This window comes from Bufo bufo, chromosome 3 (assembly GCF_905171765.1).
Source record: "Bufo bufo chromosome 3, aBufBuf1.1, whole genome shotgun sequence".
NCBI lineage: Eukaryota > Metazoa > Chordata > Amphibia > Anura > Bufonidae > Bufo > Bufo bufo.
Window position 1 is genome coordinate 388,613,270 of NC_053391.1, and position 15,865 is coordinate 388,629,134.

Consider the following 15,865-nt stretch of genomic DNA (forward strand, 5'->3'; position numbering starts at 1 on the left):
TAAGCGGAAGAATTGTAATAAGATAGTCACACCTAGCCTGACCCACATTATCCAAGTTCTAAGTGGAACAGGTGCTTCAGAAATATGGCATTCATTCTTAACACCATATTTCTCAATGTATTCACGCCAGACAACTGACATACATACATTGATCTCCTGATTGCCTTCTATTACAAAACTGTCTGCCTGCAGCCACCACTCGGGGGAGCTCCGTGCATAGGAATTTCTGCAGCTACTGTGCTCATCCTAGTGGTGGCTGCCTTGTGTTTTTACATTGGGAAGAAAAATAGGAAGTCCAGCGCCAGACCCCTCTCCCCTGGGCCACATAGCAGTTGCATGGTCTGCTTGAAGGTACACCACTGAACAGGGATAACCCCATTTCAATGGACTATATAGATATATATAAAAAAAACCTCCCTGTTTAAACAATTGTAGAATCTTAACATAGAGAATATCTACAGTTTTTCCAAGTTGATTTTCTCTATGGTGAAAGTGCCAGAAAATGCTGCTACATTCTTCTGTCAACTCCAATTTTACATCTGGCAACGCCATCTTTGTACACTTACCATTTGGTGTAGCATTGATGTAATTCAGACATATATAAACAATATCATTTCATATTTTCCCATTAAAGTGCTTTATTATTTATTCAAAAGAAAAGGGATGTAAAATTTAAAACTGCACCCAATAACCAGACAGAAGTTCTTTCAGAAATAAATGCCATGCACGGCGCCCCTGAGGGTACTGGATATACCATATGCATTTATACCTAAGTGTTCAGATTTTACAATTACAAGCTGCATACATAAACCAGTTATAAGCCTCTTTCATAATTATATATTTTTTTATGGAGTTAATATAATGGTTTTTTACAGGCCAAGACCTAGATGCTTCTTGTCCCTATTACTGGCCATATAAAAATAGAAGATGTAGCATTGACCAGACCAAATTATTTGACAATATTTCCTTTTATTTTAGTGTCCAGTACATTTCTATGTTGTCCATGACCTGGCACATAAAATACATTGTCTGTGCCGTGGTGATCAGAGTATAGTTTCCATGTTCACAGTCATATAAATGTCCCAGGCATTTACACAGTGTTATGAGTAAAGGTAAAAAAATAAAACTAAAATCAGCAGTTATTCTGCGGAATAAAGAGTTCTCTAAATTAGGTCTATCAGATTTCATACTAAGCATGTAGTTTCAGGGTGAAAGACTTTCATATATACATTTATCAATCATCTTGGAGCCTTAGAAGGAGCTCCTGTAGGTTCTGACAGTTTGAAGTTCTTTAAAGGCTCCATGCTCTCCGTTGTTCTCTAAGGCAGGACGGTGGGCATCAGTATTCATCCACAAAGCAGTCGTTGCCCACATGTTCAGCTGACTCAAGCTCTATGCTGGAGAGAAAGCGCCTCATACATTTCTTGCAGTTGTAATCCAAAGTAGTAGTGTACACTGTTTTTGTGTGCTTTGGATAGACAATTGTGGTGCTCATAAACCTCTGAGGCTTGTTTTTTGGTTGAAAGTGAATTTCTGCTCTGTAGTTGCGCCATGTACAGTTAGGAATGCAGATCACAGTCTGACTACAGGAAGACACTCCCAATCCTACTGGCATGTATATATTGTCAATGAAATGCTTGTCCGAGTCATATTTAACTGAAGATGTGTACCTGAAAACAAGAGTAAAAGCTCAATATTAGTAATATATCACTAAGCTACAGCCAGAATAATAGAAAACATGGTTCATAATTGCAGTAATTCATATTCCTTTAGTCCATATTTCACACTTCGGTGAGGCCCAGGTGTTGCCATGTCCTGGCTTCTGAGGACCCACAGCTTTGCTCTAAACCATAATAATATGGCAGATATAGTACATTCATTAAAGGGATTAGCAGCACTTCTCCTATCCTCCCCGCTGCTGCAGCCAGGTTGCCATGTTGTTAGCTACATTGATGACTTCACGTATACAATGGCCTCAGCGTATATGGCACAAGACTGCTGAAGCAATTGATTGGGTGCAGTGGTCACATGGGGTATACGGGAAGCTCAGAGCTGCAGTCATGTAAAAAAAAAGCTCAGCCGGGAGGATGGGAGTAGTGATGATGGAGTGGAGGGGGTTTGAACGGGTAAATGTCTTAAACGCCTTCCCTGCCTTTTAATATGTTTAAAGGAACACTACCATCAGATTTTTTTTTTCTCACAGTTTAACAGCCTACAGTTGCAAGAAAAAGTATGTGAACCCTTTGGAATGATATGGATTTCTGCACAAATTGGTCATAAAATGTGATCTGATCTTCATCTAAGTCACAACAATAGACAATCACAGTCTGCTTAAACTAACTAACGGGTGGATGGTTTTCTGGATGTCATTTTCTGGTCACTCCATTCTTTCTACTTCCTGTCCTGGCTATTTAACTTCCCCTTTTGTTTGGACTTTTAGCACAGCAAATAGCATCGCTTTACTTTCTCATTCGGACCATTCACTGTGACCAGAAAGGGAAGGAGGATGAGTGACTCAATTAGTGTATCACACATTACACTGATACTTGCAACACTCTTCTGTGGACATCTTTATCCAGGTCTATCAGGGGAACAATAGAGCTATCATGCTGTCATCCTAAATTCTACCTCTACTATTATACTAGTGGATAACATCTTTCCAAAATTCTTTAAAAATATTTGTCAATGAATATTGAGTTTTAAAAAATACCCCTTTCTGTTGGAAGTACAGAGCATAAAACATACAGGAGTACACACAATTCCCATTTCATGAACAAAACTTGTGTGATATTCAGGAGGTTAAGCAGTGCCAGAAATGTGCTCTGAACATCCAGTGCTTATTTTACCATCCGGTTTTACAATCATGTGGAAGGCAGTTTTTAATGTCTTAAGTGTTAAATGTCCTGTAGCTTTTTGCGGACACCTTTTCTTGGGTGGAAAAGACTATTATTTTAACTATAAGACTCTACATGTTTCCGTCTCTTTGCTTTTGTATTTCCCTATTTAAAGAACAATTTAGCAATAAAATGATTTGATTGAAAAGTAATTTGGGACAGGATTGAAAATAATCTTTTCATTTTCAGTTAACACTTCATTATGGGTAAAATAAGCACAGATGACTGATAGGAGGGGAGAACACAAGTCCGAGTGGGTTATAAAAAGGCTATGATCAATCCAAGAGGAAGAGTTGCAGAATTATTTCCATACATCCAGATGACCGCCAAGAACCATTGTAGCTGCTTATAGGAGAAGGAGAAAGGTTTACTAGACACAGGATATCAGTAAAGCCTTATTTAACATCAGAATGTGGCCACTGTTCTATTTATTAAACTGGTATAAGAAGAGGAAATAAGGAATTTATAGTGGGCATGTACTGATCTTAACCCCTTCCCGACATCTGCTGTAAATGTACGGCAGAAGTCAGGTATTTAACCCATTTCCGACTAGCGCTGTACACGCGTAAACTTTAAAGATGGTGCCCACACATGAGCACAGCAGGCGCCATAACCAACGGGGGCCTGCTGTTTTAAATTGCAGACACCTGGGACTAATGTATGTGATCGACAATAAAGTCGATCGCATACTTTTAACCCCTCAGATGCCGTGGTCAAACCTCTCATCTGGGAATGCAAAAACACAGAACTGAGTCCAGGTTTGTTCCGACTCCTCCTAGCGGGTATTGGGGGACCCGGAGTGTGTGTGCAGCAGCTTCTGTATTCCAAAGCTCTATAGGAACATCATAATATCTTCATATACTCCAATGCTATGGGAACTATTAAAAAAAAAGTGTACAAAAAAAGTTTTTGAAAAAAATAAAATAATTCTAATCACTCCCCTTTCCGCAAAATAAAAATGCATAAACAATAAAAAATAAGCATCATGGGCATCGCCACATGCAAAAATACCCATACTATTAAAGAGGACCTTTCACCACTCCTGACATGTCTGTTTTAATTCATTCATGCATTCCCCATGTGATAACAAATCTGGAGCATCTCTTCTTATGACTCTATGCTGTGCTGTTCCTTTATTATTCCTGCTAGAAGTTATAATTGAATTGCTAGTAGCCTTCAGTAAGGGTACATAGGGGAGGTAACAAGTTGGGGGGGGGTGTACCTGCACACATGAACATGGCAGCACTGATTAGATAGAGTGAGTCTGTGCAGGTACACACCCCCAACTGGTTACCTCCCCTCTGTACCCTTACTGAAGGCTCATAGCAATTCACTCATAATTTCTAGCAGGAATAATAAAGAAATAGCACAGCATAGAATCATAAGAATAGATGCTCCAGAATGGTTATTACATGGGGAATGCATGAAACTATTAAAACAGGCATGTCAGGAGTGGTGAAAGGTCCTCTTTAAGATATAAAAATATTCCAATACAGCAAACGGCAAAACGCAAAAGAAAATTGTCGATTCACCGTTTTTGGGTCGCTTCTCCTTCCACAAAAAATTAAATAAAAAGTGATCAAAAAATCATAGACACCCCAAAATGGTATCAATGAAAAGTACAGATCACCACACAAAAAAAGGTTTTTTTTGTTCAGTATAAAGCGCAAGAAAAACTATGCAAATGTGATATCACTGTAATCGTACTCACCTGGAGAATGAAAGTAACGGGTCAGATTTACCCCGTAGGGAACTCCGCAAAAACAGAACCAATAAAACTGTAATTACAGTGCCCGTCGTCTCGGTAGCAAGTGTAATTACAAGTACATAACTACTTTTACTTGTAATTACTACTTGTACTTGTAATTACACTATGCCACGGCTCCATAGGAGATGATGTGTAGTGTAATGACCAGGAAGTGGCGCTCACATGGAGTGCAGTCTCCTCATCAAACAGCTGAACGGCGGGGGTGCTGGGTGTAGAACCCCCGCCGATCAAATATTGATGACCTATCCTAATAATAAGTCATTAATATAAATTGCTGCACAAGCCCTTTAGGCTCCTATTGAGGGCTCAATAGGAACACAGCCATTTTTCCATAGACTCCCCTTATCCTTTTACATATGCAAATAATAAACACTAAACAATAAACATTATTGGTCCAAAAATGGCCAAATTACTTTATCGCTTTGCCTTTCAAAAAAGAAAAAAATTAAGAAAACTTTTTACACTGCAAAAACTAAACCTGCAAAACAATGACAGAACAATTCCACCCAATAAATATTTTTTACAGCATCCCATCACTGGCGTAACTATAGGGGTCACATCGGTCGCCTAGAGGGCCCCCCTTGCCAGTGGTACTGTACTTTTCCCTTTATAAAATGCAGTGCATCTTATAGAGGGAATACTAGCGAGCGATTCCATAATGTAAGCGCTCACTAGTCTGCAGGAGGAGGGGGAGAGAAATGCTATGAGCGCTGTCCAGTACTTACCCCTCCTCCTGCTCACTCTTCTCAGAGCCCGCTCTGCTGTGTCCTGGCTGCCTGCAGCGTCAGGACGTACAGAGCGCACTCTGACCTGACACTGCAGGAGGTCAGGTGACTGCAGCCCGGGCTCTGAGAAGAGAAGACAGCCAGGACAGGGAGAGTGGCAGCAGGAGAGGTAAGTTACTTTATTATTTTACAGTCTGATCTGAGGTCTGGAGAGGTCTCACTGGGGGTCTGGAGGGGTCTAATGGAGGAATCTGGAGGGGTCCGACCGGGGGGTCTGGAGAGGTCCGACCGGGGGGTCTGGAGGGGTCCGACCGGGGGGTCTGGAGGGGTCCGACCGGGGGGTCTGGAGGGGTCCGACCGGGGGGTCTGGAGTGGTCCGACCGGGGGGTCTGGAGGGGTCCGACCGGGGGGTCTGGAGTGGTCCGACCGGGGGGTCTGGAGGGGTCCGACCGGGGGGTCTGGAGGGGTCCGACCGGGGGGTCTGGAGAGGTCCGACCGGGGGGTCTGGAGAGGTCCGACCGGGGGGTCTGATTGGGGGTCTGGAGGTCTGATTGAGGGTCTGGAGGTCTAATGGGGTCAGATATGGGGGTCTGGAGGTCTGATATGGGAGTCTGGAGGTCTGATATGGGGGTCTGGAGGTCTAATGGGGGTCTTATCTGAGGTCTGATATTGGTTCAGGGTCTTACATGGAGGTCTAATGGGGGTCTGACACAGAAGTCTAAAGGAGGTTTGGTCTGAGATGGGGGATCTCATTTAGGGTTTTATATGGGGTTCTGATCTTGAAAGGAAGGGGGGGATTTTTTTGTACTAGTGCACAATATAAAGGGGTGTTTTTGTATTGACGCACTATCTGTGTGGTACCAGTATTTTCAGGGGGACTCTTTCTGCAGGAAAGTATTGGGGGCACAGTGGACACAGTATTGGGGGTGGCAGGATGGGGTGTTGAGAAGGTGTGGAGGAGGATGGAAAAGTAGGAAAGTAAGATGTCTGTTTGTTAAACTCTGCAGAGACGAGGCGCGGCTGAAAGAAGTCACCATGGCGGTCTGGTCTGACAGGAGAAGAAGAGGAAAGAGAATATCTAAATCAGAGAAGAGAAGTCACTGGATGTAAGAGGTACATATGTGGCGCTGTATTACCCTATATGTTCTGTAGCGTTGTATGTAATGTTTTCCAAGTATGTCTTTAAAGAGGTTGTCCGCTTTTTTTTGTATGAGCGCTGCCTTCTCTGCTCTGTTTACCTGCTCATCACTGCAAATGCTACAGCAAGCAGGTGAACAGAACAGACAAAGCAGCTCTCATATGAACGCTGCCCTCTCTTCAAATAGCTGATCTTCGGGGTGCCAAAGGAACCCCAGCTGATCTAATATTGATGAAAAGTAGGACATCTCCTTTAACAGTAGGACTGGAGGGAGGGGGGGGGGGCATTTCAATATTTGACTTGGGCAGCAGAAAAGCTAGGTGCACCAGCGCTGTGTTAAGGAGGGGGGGCCCAAGCTGAACTCTTGCACCAGGGCCCATGAGCCTTTAGCTACGCCCCTGCTTCCCATCATATGGAATATTAAATGGGGCCATTAGAATGTATAACTAATTCTGCAAAAAAAAACAAGTCTCATACACTAATGTAAACAGGAAAATAAAGACGTTGTGACTTTTGGAAGTAAAAATGGGAAGGGGATAATAATGTGCCTTATCATCCCTTGTATGTAATTATCATCTAACATAAGGTTCTTCCTCATGCTAGAAGTGATCATGCAATTTAAGACAAACATGTAACAGTATGTTCATACTGGTGTTTGGCAACATTCAGTTAGCTTTAAATTGCTGTTTAACAGACAGAATAAAGGGGTTGGCTGGGCTTTAAAATAATCTATTGATCTGGTTTAACCCCTTCATAACATGTGACGTAATTGTACGTCACACGTTGGGTCTTTAAAGATGGTGGCCACTCTGGAGTAGGTGCCATAGCAATGGTGTGACTGCTGTTTCACACAGCAGACACCCGTGGCTAATGTTCGCAATTGGCAGTATTGCTGATCATGGACATTTAACCCCTCAGATGCTGTGGACAAATGTGAGTACAACTTGTCCCACAAAAAATAAGTCCTCATATGGCTATGTGAACAGAAAAATTAAAAAGTTTAAGTTTCAAAAAGACAGGTTGTAAAAAAAAAATGGAAACACAAAAAAAGGAAATCGCTCCATCATCAAGGGGTTAAACATCTTATGTTAGTATACTGAACATACTTATGTACCTCTCTCCATATTTTGGATTGTCGCTTCAAACTCTATTCTGTGTCCCACTGTTTAGAACCCAAACTTTTCCCATAGTGCAGTGTGCTGCCATCTCATCCCGAACTGCAAACACCCACTACACCTCTTTCATGGCAACAAACCTCGCCCACTAAACCTTCTATCCTCCACTGCTCCCTTCTTCGAACGGCTCCTCCCACACAGGCTTGATTTTACCTGCATTGGACTCCATCTACTGTACCCTGCCTGTGGATCCAGAGCTGTGTGGATAAGCCTATGAAGCACATCATGACCATTTGGCCTGCCAGCGCATGTGCCATTCCTCCGACCTCCAGGAAGCAATCGTGCATGTGCTGACTGGCCAATTGGTGGTGAGGTCAGTTCCCCATCCCACATCAAATTCACACGAGACTGACATTACAACCATTTGGCCAGGGATTCTGTCTCAGTGCATGATGGAAGACCTGGCCATAACGTCAGTGGAAATGCAGAGTGCAGTGGTGGAGGAGTGCATGGCGAGTGCCCCGATTTCTGTAACTAAGAGGTATTAGCAGTGCAAGTGTATTAGGAAGTTAGAGGGTCTGGCAGTGGAGGTACAATGATAGGGAGAAGTCTAATCCCAAACAACCCCTATAAGCTATTTCTGTTAAAAAAAAAACAAAAAAAAAAAAACTGGTTCCTGATGAAAACATTAATCGTCAATAGGATCTCTCCAGAGATACATAGTAACATCATAGTAACATAGTACATAAGGCCGAAAAAAGACATTTGTCCATCCAGTTCGGCCTGTTATCCTGCAACTTGATCCAGAGGAAGGCAAAAAAAAAAAAACCCTGTGAGGTAGAAGCCAATTTTCTCCACTTTAGGGGAATAAAAAATTCCTTCCCGACTCCAATCAGGCAATCAGAATAACTCCCTGGATCAACGACCCCTCTCTAGTAGCCATAGCCTGTAATATTATTACTCTCCAGAAATACATCCAGGCCCCTCTTGAATTCCTTTATTGTACTCACCATCACCACCTCCTCAGGCAGAGAGTTCCATAGTCTCACTACTCTTACCGTAAAGAATCCTCTTCTATGTTTGTGTACAAGCCTTCTTTCCTCCAGACGCAGAGGATGTCCCCTCGTCACAGTCACAGTCCTGGGGATAAATAGCTGATGGGAGAGATCTCTGTACTGACCCCTGATATATTTATACATATTAATTAGATCTCCCCTCAGTCGTCTTTTTTCTAAAGTGAATAACCCTAATTTTGATAATCTTTCAGGGTACTGTAGTTGCCCCATTCCAGTTATTACTTTAGTTGCCCTCCTCTGAACCCTCTCCAGCTCTGCTATGTCTGCCTTGTTTACAGGAGCCCAGAACTGTACACAGTACTCCATGTGTGGTCTGACTAGCGATTTGTAAAGTGGTAGGACTATGTTCCTATCACGGGAATCTATGCCCCTTCTGATGCAACCCATTATCTTGTTGGCCTTGGCAGCAGCTGCCTGACACTGGTTTTTGCTGCTTAGTTTGCTGTTTATTAAAATTCCTAGATCCTTTTCCATGTCAGTGTTACCGAGTGTTTTACCATTTAGTATGTACGGGTGACTTGCATTATTTCTTCCCATGTGCTAACTTTACATTTATCAGTGTTAAACCTCATCTGCCACTTATCTGCCCAAGCCTCCAATCTATCCAGATCCCTCTGTAGTAGTATACTGTCCTCATCAGTGTAAATTACTTTACACAGTTTAGTGTCATCTGCGAAAATTGATCCTTTACTATGCAAGCCTTCTACAAGATCATTAATAAATATATTGAAGAGAATAGGGCCCAATACTGACCCCTGAGGTACTCCACTGGTGACAGTGACCCAATCTGAGTGTGTACCGTTAATAACCACCCTCTGTTTTCTATCACTCAGCCAGTTACTTACCCACATACAGATGTTTTCTCCCAGTCCGAGCATTCTCATTTTATATACTAACCTTTTATGTGGTACAGTGTCAAATGCTTTGGAGAAGTCCAGATATACGACATCCATTGATTCGCCGCTGTCAAGTCTAGAACTTACCTCCTCATAGAAACTGATTAAATTAGTCTGACATGACCGATCCCTCACGAAGCCATGCTGATATGGCGTTATTTGCTTATTTCCGTTGAGATGCTCTAATATAGCATCTCTCAGAAAACCTTCAAACAATTTACCCACAACAGATGTTAAACTTACCGGCCTATAGTTTCCAGGCTCTGTTTTTGGCCCCTTTTTGAATATTGGCACCACATATGCCACGCGCCAATCCTGTGGGACATTCCCTGTCAGTATAGAGTCTGCAAATATCAGAAATAAGGGTCTGGCTATGACATTACTTAATTCCTTTAGGATACGGGGGTGTATGTCATCCAGTCCTGGCGATTTGTCTATTTTAATCTTTTTAAGTCGCTGATGTACTTCTTCCTGGGTCAGACAGGACACTTTTAATGGGGAATTTATTTTTACATTCTGCATGTCATCTGACAGTTTATTTTCCTCAGTGAATACATTGGAGAAAAAAATATTTAACAGCTTTGCTTTCTCCTCGTCGCTCTCTGCGATTCCCCCCTCATTACTCTTTAAAGGGCCAACACCTTCAGATTTATACTTTTTAACATTTATATAATTTTAGAACATTTTAGGGTTAGTTTTACTCTCTTTGGCAATTAATCTCTCGGTCTCTAGTTTGGCCGCTTTTATTTGTTTTTTACATGTTCTATTTTTTTCCTTATAGTTTTTCAGTGCTTCCGTGCTACCCTCCTGTTTTAGTGTTTTATATGCTTTCTTTTTGTCATTTATTGCTTTCTTTACAGTTCTATTTATCCACATTGGTTTCTTTTTGTTCCTTAACCTTTTATTACCATACGGTATGTACCTCTCACAATGAGTTTTTAGGATGTTTTTAAAGATATCCCATTTTGTGTCTGTATTTGTGAGGACTTTGTCCCAGTTAGTTTGGCCTATGGCCTCTCTTAGTTGGCTAAATTTAGCTTTTTTGAAGTTTGGTATTTTTGTTCCTCCCTGTAGAAACGCTCTTTTGAATGATAATTGGAAGGTTATTACTTTATGGTCACTATTTCCCAGGTGTCCCCCAACCTGCACGTCTATTGTTCTGTCAGGCCTATTGGTTAATACTAAGTCCAGTATGGCCGTCCCTCTAGTCGGGTTCTGAACCAGTTGGGAAAGGTAATTGTCTTTGGTTATTGCCACGAACCTGTTTCCCTTATGAGATATACAAGTTTCAGTTTCCCAGTCTATATCTGGGTAGTTGAAGTCCCCCATAATAACCACCTCATTATGATTTGCCGCCTCGTCTATCTCGTTTAGTAGTAGATTTTCTGTGGACTCTGGTATATTCGGTGGTTTATAGTAAACTCCTATTAGTAATTTATTGTTGTTTTTAGCTCCATGTATCTCTACCCACAGTGACTCCACATGTTCATGTCCCTCACTTATATTTTCTCGGACTGTGGGCTTTAGACAGGACTTTATATAAAGGCAGACCCCTCCCCCTCTCCGGTTTTGATGATCCTTTCTAAACAGACTGTAACCTTGTACATTAACTGCCCAGTCATAGCTTTCATCCAGCCATGTCTCAGTTATTCCCACTATGTGTTGCTTCAATGTGACAGATGTGTTGCTTCAATGTGACATGTGCCCAAAATTTGTTGCAAATTTTTAGGAATAAGCTAAACCAAAAATTAGGTAGTGTAAAGTGAAGCTAAATAGTCTATAGACCCCATTACACTGGGCAAGCTTTGTCAGGATAATCGCTAACAAGCGTACATATTTATCTGCCAGTGTAAAGGTGCTGCCGAGTGAAACCCTCATTCATCGGGTAATATGATCATTTGTCCAGTCACCAAAATCATTGTTTGCCGGCAGCAGTTAAAGTTTTGGAATGGCCAAATCAAAGTCCTGATCTTAGTCCTTAGACCTTATGCACGCGACCGTGTCCCGGCCATGCCCGTGCTGTGGACCGCAAATTGTCGACCTCGTGCCCGCCATTTGCGAACGCGGACCCATTCACTTGAATGGGGTCCATAAACTGCATCGGATGGCCTGCACTGCAGAAAAATTGTGCATGCACTATTTTTTTGCGGTGCAGAGGCACGGACAGAAAACCCACGGAAGCACTCTATAGTACTCCCGAGGGATTCCAATCCGTGCCTCCGTTTCACACTGCACTGTATGTCCCAGACTGCGGACCTATACGGTGCACACGCGGCCGGTGCCTGTATATTACAGACCCGCTGTTTGAGGGCCGCAATACGGGCACAACAGGCACACGGTGATGTGCAGGAGGCCTTAATGTTGCAAAAGGATCTGAAGTCAGCACATCATGAGAGGAAACCCACCAACATAACAGAGCTGAAGCTGTTTTGTACAGAGGAATGGGATAAAATTCCTCCAAGGCGATGTGCAGAACTAATCAACAATTACCGGAAATGTTTAGTGTCACTTATTGCTGCACAAGATGGTCACACCAGATACTGATAGACATGTGATATTAGATCATTTTCTCCTATAAATAAATGAGCGACAAGTCTAATATCTTGTTTATCTTGGCTATCTTTATCTACTTTTAGGATTTGTGTGAAAATCTGAAGTAGTTTTAGGTCAAATTTATGCAGAAATACCAAAAATTCTGAAGGGTTCACAAACTTTCAAGCACCATTATATTAGCTCTTTGTTTAGGCTACTTTCACACCTGCGTTCAGGTGTCCGTTCGTGAGATCCGTTTGAAGGGGCTCACGAGCGGTCCTGAACGCAGCCGTCCAGCCCTGATGCATTCTCAATGGAGGCGGATCGGCTGAGAATGCATCAGTCTGCCAGCGTTCAGCCTCCGCTCCCCTCAGTGAGCGGACACCTGAACGCTGCTTGCAGCGTTCGGGGGTGTCCGCTTGGCCGTGCGGAGGCGAGCGGATCCGTCCAGACTTATAATGGAAGTCAATGGGGACGGATCCGTTTGAAGATGACACAGTATGGCTCAATTTTCAAACGGATCCGTCCCCCATTGACTTTCAATGTAAAGTCAAAACGGATCCGTTTGCATTATCATGAAAAAAAAAATAAAAATTTTTTTTTTTTTTTGTTTTTTTGTTCATGGTTATGCAAACGGATCCGTTCTGAACGGATGCAAGCGTTTGCATTATAGGAGTGGATCCGTCTGTGCAGACACCAGACGGATCCGCTCCTAACACAAGTGTGAAAGTAGCCTTAACTGTATATAAAAAACAGAGGGAATCCTGCATAAGATTTATAGAGCACAATATACATTGGGGGAAATTTATCATACTGGTGTAAAGTAGAACTGGCTTAGTTGCCCATAGCAACCAATCAGATTCCACCTTTCATTTTTCTTTGGAGAATGAAAGGTGAAATCTGATTGGTTGCTATGGGCAACTAAGCCAATTCGACTTTACAACAGTTTGATAAATGTACACAAGAAATGTGCAAAAGATCACTTTTAACACATGCAAATGTCAGGAAATGTCATGTGAGTGAAGCAAGTACTTTACCCCGCACCTCATTTTCTGGCATGATGTATGAGGAAGTGTACTTCATAGCTAAATATTAACTACGTCAGATGATTGTCTAACTCCGAAATATGCATCTCACTTATTTGTTCACCTGAGATATTCAGTCTGCAAATATCACAGTACAATGCGTAACCTGCCTCCATGTTGTTATTAGATACGGCCAGAATAGAGACATTAGGTCTACTGCTACCAAAATGCTACCAACTCTTTAATATATCTACCGGTCAGTGTCATTTCAAACTTTTCATATATCACTACTACAGTTGAATATAAGAAACTTTGGAAAATATCTTATCAGAGAAAATGCCCTTTTCTCCTCCCCTCTCCGTAGACTTCTATGGGCAGCATGTGTTTGTCTGTCTATTTAAATAAGCCCTTTTTTGTTTCTTTTCTCTCACTATAGCCATCACGACAGACTTGGCAGGGAATGTTATTTTAGAAGGGTGTGACAGAAGAACCATTTTTCTCTGATACACAGACACAGTGGCACCAGGATGGTCACTTTAACACAATTTGTTGTATTACTATAATGTGTTTTTGTTGCATTAATGAGTTAACCTGGCAAAAATAATGGTGACAACATGTGTATGACATTACATCTTATATTCACCTGTACTGATGTATGCAACATTTGTGACTGCATTTTTACATTAAAGGGAACCTGTCATCAACTTTGTGCTGCCCAGACTAACGGCAGAATAAAGTAGAGACAGGTTGGTTTTTCAGCGGTCTGTCATTTATACGTTAAAAGTGAGTGGTTGCCGAGAACCGACATCACAATCATTGCAGACTGGGCCTGGAGAAGAGTCACGGCCACCTGAGAAGAGTCCTGGTTATTCATGAATTCCTGCTCTCCCTGCCACCTGATGACTGACAGGCTTCTGCCTAGTTTTCTCCCTTTCTCTCTAGGAGAGAACTGCCAATCATAGAAACATAGAAACATAGAATGTGTCGGCAGATAAGAACCATTTGGCCCATCCAGTCTGCCCAATATATCTGAATACTATGAATAGCCCCTGGCCCTATCTTATATGAAGGATGGCCTTATGCCTATCCCATGCATGCTTAAACCCCTTCACTGTATTTGCAGCTACCACTTCTGCAGGAAGGCTATTCCATGCTTCCACTACTCTCTCAGTAAAGTAATACTTCCTGATATTACTTTTAAACCTTTGTCCCTCTAATTTAAAACGATGTCCTCTTGTAGCAGTTTTTCTTCTTTTAAATATGCTCTCCTCTTTTACCTTGTTGATTCCCTTTATGTATTTAAAAGTTTCTATCATATCCCCTCTGTCTCGCCTTTCTTCCAAGCTATACATGTTAAGGTCCTTTAATCCTTCCTGGTAAGTTTTATCCTGCAATCCATGTACTAGTTTAGTAGCTCTTCTCTCAACTCTCTCCAAAGTATCAATATCCTTCTGGAGATATGGTCTCCAGTACTGAGGACGATACTCCAAATGAGGTCTCACTAGTGCTCTGTAGAGCGGCATGAGCACCTCCTTCTTTCTACTGGTAATGCCTCTCCCTATACACCCATCATCAGCAGATAGGTGGGCAGAGAAAGAGCTTATGAATAACCAGGACTCTTCTCAGGTAGATTTGACTCTTTTTAAGGCCCGTGCTGCAATGATTATGATGCAGGTTCTCAGCAACCACTTACTTTTAGCTGATGAGGGACACGCCGCTGAAATCAGCATTTCTGTCACTATTTTATGCTGCCCTCAGTACGGTCAGCATAAAGTTGATGACAGGTTCCCTTTAATTATAATATTCTTATTTAAATAATATGCACAGCAGGTCATTGCAAATTTACAATGCCTGTCTCTGTTTGGAACACATTAAAGCTGGGTAGATTTTGTAAAACCAACAATTGTCCTGCCCAGCTTCTTCTCTACTGCACTCTCAGACAGTTCAGGTATAGAAATGGCAGATCATTTTTTTTTAAGTGATATTCCAGGATTGACCCGTGCTGGAAGTAAACCAGCCAGGGACCAGAAGATCACTGAACATAGCTAAGGCACAGGACTCAAGCAGTTGGGAGCAAGTGTCTATGTTTCTTCCATTAGGTACCACACACTAGGGGCTCACTTTAAAAGGGGTTGTCTGGGACCAAATAAAAAACAAAAACAAAAAAAAACACGTTTACTCACAATGTACATCTAAATAAAGGTGCCTCCATATATTTTCAGCTATTTTCGCCACTTCTATGTGGCTCCAACGGTCCCCCACTCATTGTTTATATATCTGTTTATCTTTCCCTAACTTCCGGCTGCACTGCCCTGTGGGTCCTGGGGCAGCTTGGCATCAGGTGGGTACAGCTGTCTCTCTGCTCCGCTGTAACTCCGCCCCCTCATCAATATTCACCTCCATTCATTCTAAAGCTCCTTGCCCGGTGACGTCACCGGACTGGAGGGGCGGGGCTTATTGGGATGTCGGCCAGCCACTATAACTCCGCCCCTCATCAATAGTCACCTCCATTCATTCTAAAGCTCCTTGCCGGGTGACGTCACCGGACTGGAGGGGCGTGGCTTATCACAATGTTGGCCAGCCTAGTTACCGCCCCTCCAACCACTTTGCATAAATTACATATGCTGCCAGTGACGTCACCGGGCTCCCTGAGCAGCGGAAGAGGAAGCTTTGCTTGCCTGCAAGGGACCCGGTAC

At 42.5% G+C, this 15,865-nt stretch overlaps 1 protein-coding gene across 1 annotated transcript in view; it reads right to left on the reverse strand.

Moving 5' to 3' along the window:
• Positions 1-526: 526 nt before the first annotated feature.
• Positions 527-15,865, reverse strand: part of RFLNB (refilin B) — a 32,315-nt gene continuing 16,976 nt past the window's right edge. Inside the window, exon 3 of the mRNA XM_040424766.1 lies at positions 527-1,670. Within this exon, the coding sequence (XP_040280700.1) occupies positions 1,340-1,670 (331 nt within the window). The 3' untranslated portion in view covers positions 527-1,339. The remainder of the gene's footprint in view (positions 1,671-15,865) is intronic.